Source organism: Vipera berus (genome assembly GCF_964194415.1).
Source record: "Vipera berus genome assembly, chromosome: Z".
Lineage (NCBI taxonomy): Eukaryota > Metazoa > Chordata > Lepidosauria > Squamata > Viperidae > Vipera > Vipera berus.
The window spans coordinates 43,921,689-43,945,446 of record NC_138205.1 but is presented as its reverse complement, the minus strand read 5'-3'; the positions used below and the strand labels follow the sequence as shown (position 1 = coordinate 43,945,446).

Genomic DNA, 23,758 nt, shown 5'->3' with positions numbered 1-23,758 from the left:
ATATCGCACACTTTCACATGTCACTTTTAGGAGAATTAGAAGACCATCTTATCCAGAAAAAAATCACCAAGGATATAGAAACAAGGAAATATAAAAACACATGTCCAACTTTTTGTACCCAAAGTTCTTGTTTTCAAAAGAATATTTTGGTGGGCTACAGGCCACGGTGAGTGTCATGAATGGGAACTGTATTCTGTCCTGCCAAACAGTTTCTGCTTAAAATCCAGATGACTCCAAGCCTACAATGTTCTGTAAGGGTCTTAAGGTCTGGTTGTTTCCTTGGGCCAGAGTAATGAGATATCCCCTTTCTAGGAAGCACAGAGATATGTTGGTTAGTGTATCTGGTTGCCAATTTCTTCTGCTATTTTGATAATATTTTGTGATTGGTCCGCAACTGGTTTAAATGTGTTTATATACTTCCGAGAGTTGAGTAATCATACAAGTTAAATGAGTGAACAAATGAATGGCATAATGCTGTCACTTTAGAAAGTAGGACTAATAATTTTTGTCTCCTCATATTGGGAGTTGATGCTGTTGTTGTTTTGTTGTGGTAAGCCTGTTAGAGGTTGAGAACCACACTATTTTAGAAGACTGTAAGAAAGCTATGCTGCCAGATAGCAGCTTTGCTAATTTGCAACTACTGCAAGAAAGAGCTTCAATATGAATCCTAGAAGTCACCTATACCTGCTATAGTACATCCCAGATGACTTAATTTTTCTGTTGTTACAGGTGATTCTACCTTTCCATTCAAAAGTAACAATATATCATGCCATCATGAAATATGTTTCTAAGGACAAATCATATTACAAGGCTTTCATAGTTCAAGCTCTGATTTCCTTATAAAATTGTCACCCTTTCAATTCAACAATAATGAGAAATATGCAGATTTATCCAAGCTTGGATCCAAATCCCATGCACCATTTCTTAGGCTATAGACACTAGTTCCTTAAGCCTTCTCACCTTTGAACTGGCAAATAGGAGCTGGAATGTATTCAGGTTACCCAGCCTCAAACCTCAAACACCTTAGTATTACTTAAAAATGTTTATTTTAAGAAATACCAAGGTTTCTCAGTTTAGAACAGGGGTGTCAAACTGCCGACTCACAGACTCGATGTGTCATGCCAAAACCATGCCCACCCCATTGCCAGCAATGGGAAAAAGGTCATGATACGTCGCGACACGTCACATGATGTCACGACTTTGACACCTGTGGTTTAGAAGCTTCCCCCATCAAAATTGTTAACATGCATAAAAGCTTCTATATTAGGCCAACAAATGATTTTTCCTCTTCACACCACAAATTTCACTGGCAGCATTATTCTCCTGTCCCATAGTAGCCTCACAATAGAGATTAGGAGTTCTGTTTCAGAACTGAGTATTAATGTAGTTCTTTCTCTCCTCAACACCATGCCCCATTTCCTTTTTCTTACAAACTTCATTTCTGGAGAATTAGAGACAGCTTAAACTTTTAGGCCTTCAAAACAAAATTGCTCAGTGATTAAAATAGTGTGATCCTTATTTCTCTAGTCCTACAAGTTAATATCATTAAAAAATAAAAGCTTTCTAAAGATGCTGAATTGTGAAATAAGCTTCTAATTTAAACTCTGTCTGGTTATTTATGGTTTGAAAAGCTAACCTACAAACAATAGGTCCTGTCTTTTAAAAGTAACAAAGCTTAATTGCAGCTTTTGTGCAATAATTTACTTGCTCAGAAGCTTCCAAGTGTATAAGCTGGGATGTATTACCCACAACAGCTACACAAATGCATCCCAAGAACTGATATAGCTTTCTGACTCTAAGACTTGGTTACCTACCCTGCAAAGGTCTCTTTCAGAAAGGCTAAACTGCCAAAGATCTTGGTACAGCCAGTAAAGTGGTGGATGTTAGAGGCATTGACAGCACGAACGCCTTTCAGGAAATCCATACCTAAACCATAGCAGACTAAAATAGAGAGAAGGTGGTGTAGAATTAACTAAAGCATAAAAAGGATGCATAAATTTAGCTACACATCATATTAAACCAACAGTGTAGGGCACAATTTAAGCTGTGAACTTCTGAATTTTACCACCAGTGAAGAACAGGTAGATTGGCCTTTTGTGGAGGCATAACAATATGAAAGTGAATCCTCTGCATTCCACAGACAGTAGCAAATGACTGAGATGACCAAACTCCAGTACAATAAGAGTAAATGCCACACATGGAGATAAGAAATTTACAACCAAGCCAAGGTGCCTGGAGTTGAACAAGCATAAAGCCCAAACCCATACATTATTTCCATGGCTCTGTCAAGATAGAAAGTTGAGGAAAATCCAGATAGATACCATTTTGCTGAGTCCAGGAAAATGGAGAATCTTTTTACGCTTCTTACCTTCTGGGCAGGAACTGTCACATTTCTCACATTTCTGCATGGCACCCATGCTCACTTCTTGACTGTTCTGGGGGCACACCAAAGTGCAAGAGCCTACCTCTGCCGCCAAGTAATTATCTGTCATGAGATATGGGAAAACCATTTTTAAAAACTCAGTGCGCAGAAAGTTAGCAGGTCAAGAAAAAAATAAGGTTATAATTCATCTTGATAACTGTATGAGAGTCTGAATGCTCCAAAAGAAGTGAGGAATCCCACATACCGGTATATCAAATGGTTGAAAGTGATTGGAAGTATCTACAACCCAACTATCTGTCCCTCTCCCCAAGCAGACTCATCCATAAATAGAGGCTTACAAGGACAATGAGGGACACAAGTTGCTCCAAAAGTGTAGCGTCCATTTGGGTTGTGCATAATTTCAAAACTATCTGGATTGTAATTCATTAAAGGTGGACAGTGCAGTTCACATATGCCACTGTGGTTGAAGTGTAGGCAGGCCTGGAAAAACGGAAGGAAGAAGCACTTAAAAAAACAAAAGGACAGGAGGCAAAATTCAAGGAACAGTATAGGAGATGTCCTGCCCTATTCATTTATTTGCATCAGGTAAAGACAGCAAGACCCATTTTAATAGCACATTAATACAAATATTATTTTAACATTGATCTAGTTAGCAGAAATACTCTAAACTTTGCTTGCCAAAGGAAGCATCCAAATATTATTGTATCTTTGTAACAGCTGCTTTATTGACAATATGCAAACACAGCACACTGCACTCTATGAGGATGGACTAAGATGGACTGGTCCATAGTCAATCTCCCCATTGGTTGAGGAGGCTTCAACTTAAGCTTCTCCAATCCTAACACCATTGATTTAGTATAATATAGGAATCCAGCCAATAAGTGAAGAACAAAGGGAGAACTCAACATATTTTCTCACAGTACGGGCTTTTAAGTCAGTGAATGTAACTCTAACGTTTTCTGGCTAGAACTCCACTGTTGGATCCATACTCTTTTGGCCAAAGCCAATCTAACCAACAGTTTTCCAGATGTGTTTAGCCATATGCTAGGGGAGATTAAGTTTAGCTCCTTTCTGCTGCAATCAGAAAGTTGCAATCTGTTCAATGAAGTAGACATCTCAAGGCTGGGGAAAAAGCCTTCAAAAAGATTCTCCACTCACCAAGCAATCTGAATGTTTGGGTCCTGTGCAGCCTGCTGCACACTGCTCATGGCAACAGTCTGTTGGGTGTCTTCCTTTGCACCTCGGGCAGCTGCTAGCACAGATTGTACTTGTCACTGTCGGAGAGCCAAAAATGAAGAAACCAGTCATTCTACCTATCTCCCACACAAGTGGAGGTCCCTGTTCTCGGATACCTTGCAGGAAGAAAGAACTTCAGTCCAGTATTAACTTGAGCCAGAAGCAACTGGAGGATGAAAGAGGCTAGAGAGATCTCCTGCTGAGACCTACTGTGGGAAACCACAGGCTGAGCAGCACTGGCCCTCAGGTTATTAGGGACAATCAGGGACAGCTAGAACAGATCAGGAAGCTTTGACTAGAGGGAAAATAATTGAGAGAATAGGAAAAGCTGAACTCCAAGGCAGCCACGACAGCATTAGGTAGAAGCACAGCTCCCCCAAAATAATGGAACCCTTTCATCCTCTAATGCAACTTTCTCCCACTGTCTTGGGGTTATGACTACCAAATTCACATGCTGACTGGGAAACAGATTCTAAGAAGCACAAGGATGTTTTAACTTGAAAGTAAAGGATGGTGGAGAAGAGGAGAATATAATAACACACTTTAGTTATCTGAAGAGGTATCATACAGAAATTGTTCAAGATTTGTTTTCTATCATTCCAGAGCACAGAACACTAATATATTAGAAGAAGATTTAAATCTTAGAAAAACCTTCCTAATAGTAACTTGACAGCGGAGCCAATTATCCAGAGGGACAGTAGTCTTCCTACACTGGATTGAATCTTTGCTTTAGACTCAAGCACTATACAGCTCCTTAACACTTTAAGATCCATTCAGTAACATATTTCAAGTTCTATATTTTTTAGCTGTAGGATCCTGGGTTTTTAAAATAGACTTTGTCCAGCCATTTCCTTGTAGGCATTAGAGAGTTTGCATTTTTCCCCTCAGATTCCAAGCAGTGATATTCCTTCTTACATATTTGACAGCTCCCTTTGGCTTCTCCCCAGCAGTGATTATTATGTGGGCAGATTTGGCTGCAGTCAGGGCCTAGTGGGAAAGAAAACAGATTTTTTAAAATCTTACATCTAGGAGGAAGAAACATGCAAAATTGGAGCGGTAACAATTGTGAGATACCAGATGTGCTCAGCTGGGAGGACAGCAAAAATGAACTTGGCAAAGAGTTGTGTATGTTGTAATTTTGCCAGGAAACAGAATGCAGTTGTACTGGATTCAGCTTCCTAAGAATATCTGCCTTCATTTTTAAACTAAGTTTCTAGCCCTTATGTTTGTAATAGCAAGCACGGTGTGTGTAAGACACATTTACTGAAGTCTCAAATGACAGAGACAGCTGAATATGTTTGTTGATGGAGAAGAGCAGAGCTCCACTGTTCCTTGTGAATAAACCAAAAAGTATCACACAAAGAAGAAAATATTGTAGAAGGCATTATACAAAACTATTTAAATTTGCTTATGTAACACTGAATGCAGAATTTGGCTTTTCATCATGTGAACTTCACAATTTGGGAATAGAATCCAGACAGCTCTCTAATATCTAAAAACTTAAGATACTGCACACTGGTTTATTAGGACAACAAAATGACATCAGCCAGGACAGAAGTGGGGAATTCCTAGAATGCTGATGGTGGAGTTGGTTTTCATTCTAACATTTTGAATAGATGAACTGTGGACATACTGTAGAGAAATAGGAAGGGAAATAGAGGTAGTCCTTGGGTTAACAATCATTTGTTTAGCAACCTTCAAAGTTACAACAGCACTTAACAAATGATGCTTTTAATGGTTCCTCACAGTTCTGGTGTCACAGTGTCCCCGCAGTCACATGGTCATGACATTCTCTGCTAGTTTCCCACAAAGACAGTGGGGAAACCGGCAGAAAATCACAGTCACATGATATTCTCTCTTAATGAGCCAAGCACTTAACAGGGCAACCGGGATTACTGGAATTGCCATTGCTAAGTGACATGGTCATGTAACAACACACTTTATGACTGCATCACTTACAGACAGCAATTCCAGTCGTAGTTGCTGTTGCAAGCCAAGCACTACCTGGAAGCTGGTAATAAAAGAATATGGTTCATTCATTCAACTTCCACAGATTGTAGAAAGGCTTATAGGGAAGCATAAAATGAGGAAAGAATAATCAAGTGCAGGGATAAAGTGCAGGATTTATAAATATTTGTTCTATTTGCTATTCCAGTTATTATGGGCATGCTACATGTACAAATGACAAAAACTACAAGCCGAGATATGATATTCAGGAACTTCAGAATTAGCCTCACATAAGAGGAAATATAAGCCGACTTGTATTACTAATGGAAGCTATGAAATTCATTTAATCTTATTATTTTTACCACAGAATAAAATGGCACCAATGAAAAACCAAAATTTCGAACTTTACTCAGAAGAAACAAGTAGGTAGGAAATAATTCCCTAGCATCATTAAAAATAAGGATTTACTTCTGCACATAATTTCCCTGAAGCCCAGAGCTTAACCAATTATGCTTACAGTTCCTACGGCGATGGCTGCTGATCTCAGTATAGTTTTGCCAGTTATATTTATGGAAGATAGCTTCCCAATGTATGGTCTCCTGGAAGCACAGCTGGGGGTTCCTCTCTATAATCACACTACCTTTTAAGATCTCTGAAAGCAAACAGGAGGAAATTTTCGGAAGGGATAGCAAAGGGAAATGCATTAACAGTCTGTTTTTGTTCATTATTTTAAAACCACATATTCAGTCTACTAGAAAGTTCAATCTGTTGTCACAACTAAGCTGGATCTGTATTATAAGCTGTGGATAAAACTGTATTACACTTCCTAAAGTTAGCTCGAGGTAGAGCTAACTACCAGCTGAGAGTTTGGCACATTATGATTGCAAAATATCTATGCTGAGGAAAGTATGCCTAAGGCATACTTGTAATTTCATGGCACAAGCAATGTCAAGTTCATGGCACAAGCAAGATTCAAGCAACAAACACCATACCTTATAGTTCAGGTTGAAATAGGATGCTAAATCTTCTAACTCTTCAAGGGCATTATGTTTGTGTTGGGATATAGGCTCAAACCATCAATCAATCACTACACCAGCAACAAAATTTTTGTTCATACTTTGTGCAATGAATTCATTCTAAACAGAACCATGGAACAGTTTGGAGCGATGGAGCTGCTAAAACTTGTTGGTATGGGTTTGGGCACTAAGAAATACATTCGTCAAGTCTTCTAGCGGTGAGGAAATTCACATTATTTCAAATTCTAAGCACATCATTTGGAGCTCAAATAGAGTGTTCCAGCAAGTCTAGAAGCATTCTGAATTCAGGACAGTCCCTGCAAGTCAGAACAATCATTCTGATATCAGTCTGGGCTTTGGGATTTGGGTTAACTTTACAGATTTGAGAAGATTTGAACACCTCTTATTTCTACAATTAGGAATACAACTTTCCCACAGGGTTTTAAATGGAAATAATAGCTTTAGTGTGATTTTTGTTTAGAGCCGAGTCAAATATAAATGGTTTCAGCTGCCGAGCAAAAATACTATATTATTTTTACAGAACTGGAGTTGCTCCTAAAGCTATTTTTTAATAGTGGCAGCTTCATAAAATATTAATAAATAAACATTGCAGTATACTTTAGGGCTCATTAGCACAGAAATAGTAATGACTTTTGGCTTCTCCTAACAATAGGAATATTTACACCAATTGGGGCTTATTAAGCATAGGTGAACTGGAATCTTTGATTTGTTAGAGTCCATCAAAGATTCCAGTTCTACATCCTGCTAAGCAATCCACCAACAGTGCTCCCTGCCTTTATGTTTTAAATGCAGATAATTTTGTCTGGATCCAACCCAGAGTGCATAGCTTCCAACACTGTCTCCTGCATATCTGTTACCTTCTTTCTGAGAAATTACCCAGCCCATCTTAACACACCTGTTAGTTTCAACATGCCCAGTTCCTGCAGCCCCACATCTCCACTGGAATCAGCATTGTCTAGGACAGCCAGTGCATACTTCTCCTCATAGAGCTGGGTCCCACGAATGATCAAGAGGCTGTTCAGGTGCAAATGGCGCATGTGATTCTTGGCTATTAACACATAGCCCTGGACCTCTCTGATGTCCTGAGAAGCAGAGAAAAACAAATGAAATAAGAAAAGTTTCATGACTCTTGGATTTGAACGTGATGGAAATATGGTCATCCAGAGCTGATGGGCTATAATACCCTCCTTGAACTCTACTATACTGGCAGGGTCAGATGAAAACTTAACTGCAATAGCTGGAAGACCACATTCCTTGACCCAACAGACCCAAATCTTCCCTGAGCCAAACCACAGTATATTGCACACAGAGAACAGAAAGCTTGCAGTTACACTGTTCTATGTCTACAACATACAGTTATTTCTTCATAACCCACAATTTGTAAATGGCAATAGCTAGGTTTGGGGAACATGTTGAGCCTTACATATTTGGGCTTACTGCACTGTATTTGGGCTTAGTGCAGTAAGCCCTAAAATATATTTTGAGTAAGGCTCGACATGTTACCAACCCCTAACCATTAAGATTGTGGGTTATGAAGGAATCAGACATATTGATAAAACTGTGGCTTATTGATAAAACCATGGTTAATGTAAATAATGAGTTTAATACGTACATTCATGATTCATGATTAGTGCATATAGTGAAAAAGTGGTAGATGATTCATATTTACATGTTTCATTCACCTTTTACCTATACCGGTCAATATCTTTGTTTCCAGATACTCTTTTTACTCTAAGCTTGTAGGTGTTACTTAAAGCTATCTTTTCTGGTTTGTAAACTGTAATTTAGAGTTTGACACAAAGACTAGGTTCACATATTATGCTTCGGCATGTTTTGTTTAACAATGATTTGCCTAATTTAATTTCTAACTAATATTGAATAACAAATTTCATTATTGCTTAGCATATCACAGAGACTAGACTAGCTTATGGACTACTTTAATATGAAGTCTGAACCCAGCATAAGCAATCAAATTCAAATTCTCAGGATCCAAAATAATATCTTTGCTAAAACAAAGAAGTTTGGAAACACTATCATTTTTCACACTATACTGTACCTACTTTGAGAAAGGATGTATCCACATCTGCTGGTAGGTATGTGATCTCCAGATTGCCCTGCACAACTTGACAGTGTTCATAGAGCCAACGGAGGGTGTCTGGATGGTTTTCCGGACTGGAGGGTTGCTGCAGTTTCATATCTGTCCCTGTGCATACTGAGAAGAGGAAAAAAGGAGGCATTACCACAAAGCTCCTCTCAATAGGAGCTTCATCTAATTGGTAAGTGAAATATACCTGCTTGCTTTGATCACAGCTGCAACTTCCAAAGACTTTCAAATTCCTCATAATAATCAATTAGTTAACACAACTATTATGGGCATATCCCTGACCAGCCCCAGCTCCCATCAGCCAACTAATAAGCAAACACAAGAAACTGGCCTGTGATCCCTGCTCTCTCCCATTGCAATGTCCTTGGCTTCTTGCATTAGTTCCATAAGAGACGAAGAGAAAATAATCTAGCTCTGAAATCCAATGGAAAGGAACTATGGAACTCCAAAGTCACCGTTAACTGCAGAAGGTAGGAATTGGAGCCCTTTCCTGCCAACAGGAAAGTTGCAGACTCCAAGCCCCACAGATCCAGCTTTGTCATTCCAAGTCACACAACAGAGATTTTCAGTTGGAGGTTTGGGGTGACAAAAGTAGAAGAAAATCAATTCAGTTGTCCAAGACAACACTAGTAGGAGAATAAATGAGAGTGATGCCAGTGCACCATATGGACATGGATTATGCTTTCTTAGGACTAAACCTTCGCAAGATATATGGGTTCATTTTGGGAAATCTGAATTAAGTTGATGGGGTTTAAAATTTTAATTTCAAACTGTAAAATAAAAAGTTTAAAATGCATACAAGCCAAGCACTCCATATATATTATCATTTCTAAACAATCACTGAGCAAAGAATATCTTGAGAATCTTATCTATTTTTCTTTTTTTAAGTAAATTCCTAATTCCTAGGACTGCCATGATGAGCCTAAAGAAAGTGGGGTAATTCTCAAACTCTCTGAGGTTCAAAAAAAATTGTCTAGTGTGTACAGGCTCCTGAGTTCCATTATGAGGGCCTGACTAAAGCATATTAAAACCAACATAAACAGCCCTACAAGTTTTTTAGCAGAAGTAACATCAATATTGACTCAAGTCACATATTGTGCAAGCAAAGATTTTAAATATAATTTGTTGAACAACCTACAGTAAGGCTCCTTATTACTTCACGCAATACCGAATTACAATAGCTGGGTTTCCAGCTCATATTTAGGTTACTCATTTGTTATAATGAGTGAATATGAAAATATTAACTTTATATGCTGCCAACTGCTAAAATACCTGTTTTTCAAAATAAGGAAAATATGAGACCGTACGTGCATGGAAATGGCTTGTCTGGGTTAGGAAACTAACTTTTGCTATTCCTTATAGCATGCAGCTTTTCCTACTATGTATAATTAAAATGTATTTTTCCTGGAAAAAATGGAATGCGGCTTTTAGCAGTTGAGACTCAGAAATCCAAGAGGTCATTACCCTCTTTCATTGCATGCCATTCTGAAAAGATTGAAAAATGCAGAGCAGGATGGCAATATAATAAACTGCTTTGAAATAAATGTGGGTGGAAGGGGGGTTTTTGGTTTCTGGAATTCAATGTGCAATTCAATTGTGGAACTCTGGTATCCATCCAAGCCTTTCCAAGCCAAGCAGGAACTTCTCAGATCCTTTTTAAAAAACCAACACTTCCTGTGTCACTATCCAATTATTGAAAACATAACCAAAATCGGCCTACATGTTCCCAAGTATAATTCCATGCCTCAATATAATCCTCCCCCAGATTCACGACATGCAATAAAACAGTTGTACAGTAACTGTTTCTTTAGGAAATATAATGAACTCAATTTAACTTGATGGTTCATTTCAATAACTTCCTATTGATTTCCTGTAATAATTCCTCCCAGCTGCTCTGTCTGAGACACAAATCCTCATTTCTCAGCAGGGGATTTGAAACATATTGATTTTGAAGGACTGAATTTTAAAAGGCATTTTTTTTTAAAGATCTGCTTATTTCAAAATATACTTTGCTGTGATTTTCTATTAGAAATGGATTGATTTGATTCCAAATCTTGTTTTATCAGACACAGTATGCTGGGAAGCCAGACAAGCTACTTTGTTTCCTTCAGACTGATCATTAATTTTTGTATTAAGCACCCATTCCCTTCTTGACCCCATCTCTTTTCATTCTACCTCCCACATTTCTAAATTAACTCATTCCCAGTTTCAAGTTTTTTTATTTCTCTTGATAATATCTAACACTCATTTCCATATAACAAAAACATTCTTATACACAGCCATTTTTTTTCTTTTACAAGTGTTAATTTGATGCAACAGAGTTCCACCCACTATATCTTAAGATTTCTCCATTCATTTCCCCATAATTTATAAATATACTTCCAAGATACAGTCATTTTTAGTTTTAAAAAAACATTTATGGGGAGAAAGTATTTATTATATATTAAACATGGAAGTACAATCTAGTGTTAATATGTGCAAATTGTGCAATTGCCTTATTTTTCACCGTTACACGAATTACATAAATCACAATGGATGTTGTATAATTAAGATAAGTCTGAATAAATAAAACTGTCTTGTCCAGATTACTTTTGACATCACCTCTGAGGGGGATAACCTAATGGAAAAGTGGTTGCTGATTCCAAGTCTATTAAAATGGCTAAGTAAAATCAAGATTTCACTATAAATAAATCATCTACTTACTATAATTTTCTGCTGTGTATATTTTATTTGCAATAACTTATTTTATTTTCCCTGTCAAATTCAATTGCTTGCAACATATTAATTTTCAGATCCATTCACTTCATTGCATCACAAAATTTAATCTTTGCTGTAAATTACTAGGATTCTTAGGCAACAACATAGCATTATCTAGATACAAAAGTACCCAAATATTCATATCCCCAATCAACTCATTTCAAGCATTCCCATCACCTACATCAATAAATGCATTAAGTAAAAACAACAGCAAAAATCCTCATCAACAGCCTACTGCTGAAGCAGCCCAAGCCTGTTTTTAGACTTTATAGCATAAAAAAAGCTTTTCTTCTCATGGTTGGTCCTTTCTTACAACCACAATTGTGACCAAACTTCTATTCCAGATTTTGCAACTTTTGGCCATAGTCATTAAGCGAATCACTGCAATCGTTAAGTGAAGCACATGGTTGTTAAGTAAATCTGGCCTCCCCATTAATTTGGCTTGTTGGAAGTCATCTGGGAATGTTACAAATGGCAATCATGTGACCCCCCCCTCCAAGATGCTGCAACCACTGTTGCCAAGGACCTGAATTTTGATTGTGTGAACACAGGGACACTGCAATGGTCATAACATCAAGAGTGGCCATATATCACTGTTTTCAGCACTATTGAACAATTGCTAAAAGTTGTAAGTCAAGGACTAATGACTACATCATCGGAAGTCTTTTCCTCTCTATGTCTTAGATTATGAGCAACCTTGTGCTGCATCCAGATTAGTCCTTGACTTACAACATTTAGCAATTGTTCAACAGTGCTGAAAAAAGTGATGTATGACCAGAGATGATATAAAGAAACAAACATGGATATTTGATCCAGGACCAATTAGGGTTAATATTTCCGATGATTTGGGATTGAAGCGGTGGTAAATTTTCTATGAGGTGATTACAATAAGTTAACAGAGGTTTAATATATATAACAAAATAGTTAATAGAAAAAGCAATAATATATATATTTCATATATTATTGCTTTTTCTATTAACTATTTTGTTATTATATACCGGTAGCTTATAGATGGCATGCTAACAATTGATAAGTAGATTTAGTAGTTTCACAGTTTAAAATTCTTTTGGCCTGTTTCGCAAAGGGTAGCAAGCCAACATTGCTATATTAATCAACATTCAACTAGGGAGGATGGTGTGTGTATATATGAGGACCCAGATTGTTTGAATAAAAAAAAACAAGGAAAAAAAGATGATGTGTCCTGGGATAGCAATCTGCTTAGCTATACAGATGGTCTTCATTTAGCCATTATCATTGCGACTGCCACTGGTTGCTAAGCAAAGCAGTCTCTGATTGAAACTTTGACTATGTTTATTAGGTTCTTCAATTTTCCTTTGCTTTAGAGACCTGTGAAGTGTGAGGATAGGTTACAAAGTTCCTTTTTTATCACCACTGTATCTGTGAACTGTTGCTGTACAAGGTAGTCACTAAATGAGGACTCTCTGTTATTGCTCCTGTAAGTCTACTTTGGGGTAGCTCCCTTCCAACTATTTCTGAGCTTGAGTTCTTAGGGAACAACAAAGCATCACGTGCACTGCAGTGCTGTACATGTTGGACAGCTGATCTAGAAAAGTAGTTTCTGATGACCTGAAACTGACTATCTTATCCCCTTCTTAAGGTATGTAACCAACAGTATAATTGAAAGGGTTTGACTCTATAATATTTCCATTATAATCTCCAGGAGTGAGCGGTGGAGTGTTCCTTCCCAATGAAAGAGCAGTTTTCAGAAAGCCCTGGTTCCTCTCTTCCTTTGTTCATGGATTTTTTTCTTTCTTTTCTTTCTTTTTCTATTTTGAAATAAAAAGCATGAGGATAAAATAATTTTTTTAAAATAACATATTGTTACAAAGTAAACTTCAGTATTCTGATCTCTGAAAACATCTAAAAGATCATTTGATGCAGGGCTTTTCAACCAGTGGTACGGGTAGCACCTTTGGTACATTGGCATCTGGCAGGTGGTACGCAACCATCCTAGAAAAGTGTAGCGGGGGAGGGGAATGAGCTGAACCGGTGGCAGCACCATACAATCCTGAGAGAGAGATGGCTGGAGCTGCAGGGCTGTCAGGGCTGAGTGGAAGCACCAGGATCAGCGCCAGGCTCCAGCTGGAGCATGGCACTGATCCTGGCGCTTCTGCTGAGCCCAGAAGAAGCGCTGATCAGCTGGAATGTTGCAGCATCTCCAGGGTCTTGTGATTTACATTCAGATGCTTGGCAACTGATTCATATTTATGACGATCACAGTGTCCCAGGGTCATGCGACTGGTGGTAATCGGATGTTGCCATATCCTAAAAGTGGTACAATGGGTGAAAAGGTTGAAAAGCCCTGATTTAAAGAATGGGGGTGGGGGGAACTTTTTGAAAACTCTCCTGACTTACATGACAGGTCTTGAAATAAATGTGTATTTTTAGATTTTTTAAAAATGAAAATCTCTTTCTATTGAAGGTAGAATGAGATAGGACCCTTCTCCTACACAGAGAGATGGGGTCCTGTATCATTATAAACCACATTTTCCCCTAAAATGATAGGCCATTCTCTGTCTTCCCTTCAGGATACCTTATCCAAAATTGCACTGACACCGCGTAAGTCCTGAGCACACATTTGCTTAGTTCACTGTGATCAGTGCTTTTTTTGTAAAAGAAAAAGGTGCCGGAACTCACACATGTCATACAACCCGCCTTGCCTACCCTACAAGGTTCTATCCAAAAAAGGTGCCGGAACTCCGTTCTGAGCGTTCTATGAGAAAAAAAGCCCTGACTGTGATCCATTATTAAAGATCTTAAAAACTGGTAAATATATTTTTACACTTCTTTATACCTTTTCATCCTCCTCTTTCAAGAACTGAGAGTTTTGATTGCGCTGAATTATTCTTTTACCAGATATGAGAAGGCCATATTCTTCCCAGCTTTTCAAAATAGTCCATTATTACTTTGTCCTTGTTTTGAGTCCTGTGTCCTTCATCAATCTTTAATAAATTGGTGGCTCTGAACATGTGATCCTAGGCTCCTTCCTATTTTTGAATCAGAGTAAATTAATTCCCAGGTAGCTGGGACCAGGGCCAGGTGAATCAAAAATGTGCACTCTCTACTGTACTGAAGTTAGTTCTCTGCTTTTACAGAGATGACAAGGTGCCCAAAACAACTTGAATATGGGGCCACAGTATCACTTGCTAGGCAGTGTCAGACCACTCAAATATGTGCCTTGGACTGGAACACATGTATATTCATGAAATGGCTGGGCAAGTGGGATCTTATGGCCATGGGAATGGGGCAGGGGCAAGAATTTATGCCTCACCTGATGTTCTGATGGCACAGAGGGGGGAAAAACCAACCTTAGTATTTGTGAATACATCAACCTAAGCTGGGCAGTCAAGAGGAATCAGGAAAAAAAATATGAGCTGAGTTTCCAGTCCTCATAATTTGTGTATATAATAAGAGACTTGATGGAGAGCTTTTTCATTTTAACAATATAATTTAAGATAGTTTGTTGCTGCCATTTTAAAAACTCCTGATCAATTAAAATACTTCTTCAAATACCATTTATCAAGAAAACTCTAGCATATTCAGCTCAGCTTTTTATCCATAATGCAAAAGTAAGTAACTTATAAAGTCCTCTCATGTCTATAAATTTGACTTCCCTATTTTATATAATCCTCTCTCCCACTGTACTTTTTGTCTCCCCCTTCCTTTACTAAGACTTCCAGCCACCAAAAGTTATCTCTGATTTATATTCATATCCTTTATTTGGGGAGAGGGGAGGAATACATGCTGACATATATACTAGGTATGGAACCATCTCACCAAACTCTTATTAGGATTTCTGACTTTATAAAAAGTATAAATACTTAGCTGCATTGTTCAGTAAACAAATGGCACAATTCAGCAAGGCTGCTTAGTGGAAGGGCTGAATTAACATACTATACACAAAATAATATTAATCTTTTTTTGAACTGTAGCTACAGGGGAGAATGAATTGATATCAATGGCAGGGCCCTTGATGAACATGATTATTATAAATTATGGTATAAGAGGTACAGCAAGGCCCATCTCTGAATTTGCCATGTGTATAGTAGGCATCTCTAAATTGATGGGTTTTAGATTGAAAAGGGTTTAATCCCCATTTGGGAAATTACAGGCACAGTAATATGGCAATTCTCGACTTATGTTCACAACTGAGCCAAATTTTTGTTGTTAAGTGAGACAGTTGTTAAGTGAGTTTTGCCCCCTTTTATGACCTTTCTTGTCATAGATAACAACAATAATAAAAATAAAAATAAAAGTTGAAAGGGACCTTGGAGGTCACCTAGTCCAACCTCCTGCTCAGGCAGGAAACCCTATAACATTTCAGACAAATGGCTGGCCATTCTCTTCTTAAAAACTTCCAGTGTTGGAGCATTCACAGTTTCTGGAGGCAGGTTGTTCCACTGATTAATTGTTCTGTCAGAAAATTTCTCCTTAAGTTCTAGGTTGCTTCCCTCTTTAGTTAGTTTCCATCTGTTGCTTCTTGTTCTGCTTTCAGGTGCTTTACAGAATAACTTGATTTGTGGCAACCCCTGAGATACTGAAATACTGCTATCATGTCACCCCTCGTCCTTCTCTTCATTAGACTAGACATTCCCAATTCCAGCAACCTTACATGATTTAGCCTCCAGTCCCCTGATCATCTTTGTTGCTCTTCTCTGTACCCTTTCTAGAGTCTCAACATCCTTTTTTTTACATCGTGGTGACCAAAACTGGATGCAGTATTCCAAGTGTGGCCTTACCAAGGCATTGTAAAATGGTATTAATACTTCACATGACCTTGATTCTATCCCTCTGTTAATGCAGCCTAGCACTGTGTTGGCTTTTTTGGCAGCTGAAGCAAACTGCTGGTTCATATTTAAGTGATTGTCCACTAGGACTCTGAGATCCCTCTCACAGTTGCTACTATTGAGTAAGGTACTACCTATATGGTACCTGTGCATTTGATTTCTCTTGTCTTACTTTTTTCACCATTGAATTTCATTTTGTTAGATAGTGCCCAGTGTTCGAGTCTGTCCAGATCCTTCTGTATCTTAAGCCTATCTTCTGGAGTGTTGGCTATTCCTGCCAGCTTGGTGTTGTCTGCAAATTTGATGCATTCCCCATCTATCCCCTCATCCAAATCATTGATGAAGATATTCAAGAGCACTGGGCCCAGAACAGAGCTCTGGGGCACCCCATTGCATACTTCCCTCCATGTAGATGCAGTTCCATTTAGGACCACACATTGAGTACGGCCAGTCAGTCAGCTACGAATCCATATGGTGGTGATGCTGTCTAACCCACATTTTTCTATCTTATCAAGTAGTAGGTTGTGGTCCACTTTAACAAATACCTTACTGAAGTCCAAGTAAATTATATCCACAGCATTCCTCTGGTCCACTAATTTTGTCACCTGGTCAAAGAATCCAATAAGATTTGTCTGGCATGATCTGTTTTTGACAAACATATGTTGGCTTTTGGTAATGACTTTGTTTCTAGGTATTTGCTAATTTGTTGCTTGATTATCTTTTCCAGAATCTTCCCAGGTATTGAAGTTAGGTTGATAGGTCTGTAGTTTCCTGGATCCATTTTTTCTCCCTTTTTTGAAGATGGGAATTACATCAGCTCTTTTCCAGTCTTCTGGTAGTTTCCCAGTGCTCCAGGATCTTTGAAAGATAGAGTTCAGTGGTTCTGAGATCACATCTGCCAGTTCCTTGAGAACCTTGGGGTGTAATCCATCTGGTCCTGGTGATTTGGTAAGTGCTCACTTACCATTTTCTTGCCTATCTTAACTTTTCTTACCACATTTGTTAAGTAAATCACTGCAGTTATTAAGTTAGTAACAAGGTTGTTAAGTGAATCTGGCTTCCCCATTGACTTTCCTTGTCAGAAGGTTGCAAAAGGTAATCATATGACCCCAGGACACTGCAACTGTCATAAATATGAATTATTTGCCAAGCATCTGAATTTTGATCATGTGATCTTGGGGATGCTGCAACAGTTGTGTGAAAAATGGTCATAAATCACTTTTTCCAGTGCCATTGTAACTTTGAACAGTCACTAAATAAAGATACCAGAACATTTTTATTGGAGCGTATGGATTATTGAATTAGAAAAGATTCATGGAAGATAAATGCTATATGTGGTAATGACAGCATGATTATTATATGCACAAAGATGGAAGATATTGAAATTCGCACAATGGAAGAGGGATTATAAAACTGTCAGAATTATGGAAATGGCAAAAGATATCTGTTTGGTCAGAAAGAAAAAAGCAAGTACTTTTTTAAAGTCTGAAAACATTTGATTTTTTGCTTAAAAAAGCAAAAAGCAAAATTAAGATTTATGGATTTAATAATTGCAAAAGATGAGAATTTAATACAGAGTTGAAGATATTTCTGGAAGAGATAAAAGGGAGGAGAGATATGGGTTGGTCAGTATCTTTTGAACAGAAGATCAGAAGTCATTGTTTTTCATAATTTTAGTTTTCTTTTTCCTTCTTTCCTTGCTTTCATCTTTTCCTTTAGGTAACATTCCCAGTAAATACAAATAAAATAGAATTTATTTGGTGGATTTGAATCTAAAAGGACCCTTATTTTGCTCTGTTGAAGAAAAAATGTCTAGCTAAGAATTAGTAGGTTAGTTATAAAACTCAGCATAGTTATAAAAATAAGCTTGATATTTGGAATGGATATCCTCACCTCTTCCCTCTCCCCCCCCCCCACTTTTATTTTTTCCCCATAAAGGCTATTCCAAGAAAGATGAGAAAGTGAAGAAGAATCAGCTTCAGCTTCTCAAGGATGGGCAATTTAATACTGAAAGCCATTGTCAGCCAAGAAGAAACTTCTCCAACAAATGTCACACTTCTGATCAAATAACAGTTAGAAAAGTAAGAATAAATACTGATGGCGGATTCCAGTTGGCAAATAAAACATAGTTTCACTTAGTTCCAACTTTCAGAATTAAGCAGTTGATGAAGTGGAACTAATACATAGGTTAATGAATAGCAAATGGATTAGATTTACAATGCATGTTAGAGAGTGGGAAATTATCTAAAATAATAGAACAAAGAATGGAAACTTCAATAAAATATCTGATTTGTAAAATTAATTATCCACAAAGGTAAACAAAGGTTAAGGCACCAGGCTGGCAGGAAATTGCAAGTTCAAGTCCTGGCTTAGCCAAGAAAGCGAGGTGGTTGACTTTGGGCCAGATGCTCTCCCTCAGCCAAACCCACCTCCCAGAATTGTTGTTATGGGGAAAACAGGAGGACGAAGGAGTATTAGGTATGTTTGCCACCTTGAGTTGTTTGTAAAAATAATAAAGGCAAGATAAAAATAAACAAATAAACAGTTCAGTACTGTTGATGGAGTAAAGAACACAATTAGTACATGAAACTGCAACCACGAGGACTTCTCAAACCACACGTGGATAATAAGCTATGCAAATCTGCACTACAGTAAACACAGAAAGTTTCTTTTAAACTTGTAGGGGCTAGGAGCAACTAGTTACTTGTATTTAAAGAATAGTGAGAAAGTCTTTACTTGAATTTATATTTTATTCTTAAATTTTAACTGACCTTAAGATTTTAAACAAAACAACAAAAATGAATGAAACATTTTCATTTTGGGGTGTGATAAAATCCTTAACCACAATTAATAATGCTAATCAAAACAATTACTTCTACATTAATTCTGGTTGAAGAATTTGAGTTTATTTGTAATAAGTAGTTCTTGACTTACAAGAGTTAATTTAGTTAACATTCGAAGTTACTGAAAAAGGTACTGAAAAAAGTAACTTATGACCTTATTTCACACTTACTACCATTTCAGCATCCCCATGGTCATGTGACCAAAATTCAGATGTTTAGCAACTGGCTCATATTTATGACGGTTGCAGTGTCCCAGAGTCACACAAATACCTTTTGTGACTTCTGGACAAGCAATATCAATGGGGAAGCCAGATTCACTTAATAACTGTGTTACTAATTTAACACCAGCAGTGATTCATTTAATAACTCTGACAAGAAAGATCATAAAACTCAGTTAACGATGTCTCACTTAACAACAGAAATTTTGGGCTCAATTGTGATCATAAATTGAAGACTACCTGTACAAGGTTACAGAATGTATTCTTAGCTAAGGAAATTTTTTATTACTTTGGCATATCAACTGGAATACTTACAGAAGTACGATTTAAGTGGGCCAGATAACTTTTACATGAACTATGTACAGTAAGAGATTTTGTGGCTAAGGAAAATTTATCAAAATAAAAATAAAAATTTTATCCCATTATATTGTAACTGAGAGCCAATACTGTCTATTAGTAATAGGCTAGAAACTGGGAGGTCATGAGTTCTAATCACATCTTAAGCATGAAGTATGTGACCTGGGGCCAATCACTTTCTCTCAGCCCTAAGAAGGAAGCAATGGCAAATCACTTCTGAAAAGCCTTGCCAAGACAACTGCAGGGATTTGTGCAAGTGGTCTCTGAGAATTGGACATGTTTAAAGAAAAAAAATGTTCTAACTGCATAATATTAGAATCAAGAGATGAAAAATTTCCATTTCAAAAAGGATGACCATTTCTGAGACTCCAAGGATCCAGACAACCATACTGTATAAAAAAAAACACTCTAATTATTTGTTGTTATCTAGTGATTGTCTGGATTTCTCCGTCACAGGTGCAATATGCCTAAATCTTCAATGGGTGGATCACATCTAAAATCTAAGTGCTATGGCCTCATCAACATTTGTTTTCAAATTTTCAGAAGAAAAACAAGGGGGAGATGACCAATAGTAAATAATAATTGCTTAAAGCAGTAATTGTAGCACATGTAACTGCTGTTCGGAAGTCCAGCAAATGAAAATTCCTTCTAGAAATTAGTAGTAGTAAGAGGCTGCCACCTTTGAAGTCCCAGGCAGAAAAGTTGACATCCATTAAAGATGGAACTCCTCAGAATATCTGCATTTAAAATCAAGAAATAGACATAGCACTTGGCTTTTCTTAGATTTTGTAAGGCAGTTTCTCTAATTTCATGCTTAACACCTCTTTGGGGAACCAGGTTAGAGAAGAGATATTCAAGGAATATCTGCTAAACTCTTTATCCTATCAGATCAATAATGCATTTACGTCATCCCTCAGGCAGTTGGCAGAGTTTGACAACAGAACTACTTTTTCAAGCTGAGCATGTTTAGAAAGGAAAAGTGACTCTCTGAAGTAACCTTGATGAAGCCAAAATGCTCCACCTCCCCAACTAATGTTGGTTCTGCCCATACAACTTGATTCAACTAGAATTAGGATCAACAACCTCAATTTATGTAACCTTGTTGCCACTGGAAAATCTAGATGTACAAGTACAGGCTGTGGAGGAAAGGAGTTGCTAAGCTGTTGAAAGACACAGGATAAGTATACTTGAAGTGCTATTACTGTGGCTACTTTTCCTATTCAGAGCCAAGTGAAGAGCAGAATTTCAAGGTAAAGAAATAGGTGAGCACTCACTATTTCCTGGAATATAGTCTGCTCAAGAAGCTCATATTTCTGCTCTCACAAAAAGACGATGATTATTCAGTGAGAAGTGGAAATATATTTTACATATGTTTAAATTCAATTTACACATTCCATAACTAGATCCCTTGGGCCCAAAACTAACCCATAAGACTTTAGATAAATACGGCCTATCACAGAAGGCTTAGGAAATACAGTATATAGACCAGGAAGCTAGACAAAGATTTTGTTACCTCTCTTTAACAAAAACAGCAGACAACTCCACCCAAATACACATGTCCAGTGATGCCTAATGATAACAATATGACACCATCCATAGATTTCAGAATCTGGTAGGTATATTAGAGTATGACCAAAATGTATTTTAATTGTCTAAACATATCACATATTTTACTGCCTTAATTTTTCACTGAATATTGTCCCACAGAATGAAACATGAGATCGTATTGAATTTGACAGGAGTTTGAGCTTCTCTACTAGAAACCTAGTACCTGCAGTACAAGAATAATTGGAAAAGCTGTCTTTCAGCAGTTTGATTATTTTATTATTCAACATGATGGCTTTTTAAAATCTCCATTTTTCTGCATTCTTTAATTAGCAGAGGTGAACTTTCACAGAGTTTGGAAATTGTTTCTTTTTTCCAGGTATTTTTGGCAAGACTATCAGCTGATGAGAGTTCTCTGGCCAAAGGAAGCCAAGTGTTTGGGTGCTGCCCATGGCAAGGACATATGGGGCCTAGTCTTGCAGCTAAAGGCCACTGCCAATCGAAAGTTCTCTGACATCTAAGTCAGCAGAGACCCTCCTACAGGATAATCAACTGAAGGAGCCCGTAATAAAGTGCACTCCCAGCTGCTGGAATTCTCAGTATGTCCATCAATGGTCTCCTGGCAACAGGCAACAAGAAACTGAAGGCCTTGGCCACCCAAGTGAACAGGGGCCTTACTAGCTCTTATCTGGCGCTGAGGGCAGCGTGGGAGGAGGTCGGGTTAAAATTAACTTCATTACAAATGGAGAGATCCTCTTCCGGAAAGAATCCCCCTTCATTACTTCAGCCGCTGCCCTTGACCCTTCAACCCACTTTTAAGAAATTTTTAGTGAGAAGACAGAAATAAGCATTGGTGGACAAACCAATAAATCTGGATGAGACAAACAAGCAAACTGGTTTTAAATTAATTCAGCAAAAGATTTGCAGTCAAGTACCCAGCAAACAACCACAAAGGGAGAAGCGGCAATTAGTGTCATAATTGGTGACTAGGACTTCTTTAGCAGAACAGATCCAGGGTTTAGTTTTGTGAATTCTACACTTCTTTCTTCTCCTGCATTAAAAAACCAAACACCAATACTATAGTATCTCTGTCTTCTGTGTTTTTTTATTTTTATATTGCATTATTTATCACCCCAAATTCAGGAAGTTTTTATAGCCATCACAATAATCTCATTTTTTTATGCCCTCCCTCTATTTCAGATGAATAGCTGTACACTTAAAAGTTTCCAGTGATGGAGCACCACAACTGGTTAATTGTTCTGTTAAGAAATTTCTCCTTAATTCTAGGTTGCTTCTCTCTTTGATTACTTTCCAGCGATTGTTTCTTGTCTTGCCTTCTGATACTTTGGAAAATAGTTGATCCCCTCTTCTTTGTGGCACCCCTCAAATATTGGAACATTACCATGTCACCCCAATCCTTCTTTTCACTAGACATACCCAATTCCTGCAACCATTCTTCATAAATTCATAAGCTTTCAGGCCCCTAATCATCTTTGCTGCTCTTCTCTGCACTCTTTCCAAGGTCTCAACATTATTTTTATAAAGAGGTGACCAAAACTGGATGCAGTATTCTAGGTGTGGTCTTAATAGGGCTTTATAAAGTGATACTAGTACTTCACGTGATCTTGATTTTATCCCTTTGTTAATGCAACCTAGGATTGCATTGGCTTTTTTTGGCTGCTGCCGCATACTGCTGGCTCATTTTACTAGGACTCCAAGATCCCTCTCACAGTTACTGCCATTGAGTCAGGTTTCACCTAATCTGTATCTGTACATTTGGTTTTTCTTGCCTAGCTGTAATACCTTTACCTTTACTTTTCTCCATATTGAATTTCATTTTGTTGAAAACGTTAAAAAAAAGATATAGGAGTCCATCAGATTTTACTCCACTAGTCTTTGTCTACTATAGGGGGTGGTGTTCATCTCTTATTTCAAGGCCATTGAGCCAGCGCTGTCCAAAGACATTTCCACAGTCATGTGGCCAGCATGACATCATGTAGCACTGTTACTTTTCCACTGAAGTGGTACCTATTTATCTATTTTCATTTGTATGCTTTTGAACTTTTAGTTTGGCAGGAGTTGGGGCAAGGATGGGAACTCACCACATTGTGTGGAGCTTGGGTCTCAAACCTAGGCTACCAGCTTTCCAGCCAACAAGCCCAGAGTCTTAACCACTGAGCCACCTTGCCACTCCTTTGTTGGACAGGCCCAGTGTAAATCATACCCTAATTTCTTTAGCTCCCTAAGTCCATCCCATGTCTGCCAATGGAAGCCTATAAATGATGACTATATTCAAACATTATATCAGTCACGGAGTATGAAGAAGATATGCAATAAGTGTTAGGAGAATAGAATAGAATAGAATAGAATAGAATAGAATAGAATAGAATAGAATAGAATAGAATAGAATAGAATAGAATAGAATAGAATAGAATAGAATAGAATAGAATAGAATAGAATAGAATAGAATAGAATAGAATAGAATAGGAATAGAATCTGGAAGGGACCTTGGATGTCTTCTAG

The 23,758-nt window shown here is 37.7% G+C and overlaps 2 protein-coding genes across 4 annotated transcripts in view; one reads left to right on the top strand and one right to left on the bottom strand.

Annotated features, from left to right (window-relative positions):
• MIEN1 (migration and invasion enhancer 1) overlaps nt 1-23,758 on the top strand; it is a 443,636-nt gene that overhangs the window by 39,962 nt on the left and 379,916 nt on the right. The window lies entirely within an intron of this gene.
• ERBB2 (erb-b2 receptor tyrosine kinase 2) overlaps nt 1-23,758 on the bottom strand; it is a 67,416-nt gene that overhangs the window by 33,634 nt on the left and 10,024 nt on the right. For both annotated transcript variants that reach the window (XM_081345324.1, XM_081345325.1), the window contains exons 2-9: nt 8,664-8,815; nt 7,499-7,685; nt 6,084-6,218; nt 4,535-4,606; nt 3,542-3,657; nt 2,722-2,863; nt 2,369-2,485; nt 1,815-1,941 (exon numbers count right to left, since the gene is read on the bottom strand). In XM_081345324.1, coding sequence (XP_081201450.1) covers nt 1,815-1,941; nt 2,369-2,485; nt 2,722-2,863; nt 3,542-3,657; nt 4,535-4,606; nt 6,084-6,218; nt 7,499-7,685; nt 8,664-8,815 — 1,048 coding nt within the window. The remainder of the gene's footprint in view (nt 1-1,814; nt 1,942-2,368; nt 2,486-2,721; nt 2,864-3,541; nt 3,658-4,534; nt 4,607-6,083; nt 6,219-7,498; nt 7,686-8,663; nt 8,816-23,758) is intronic.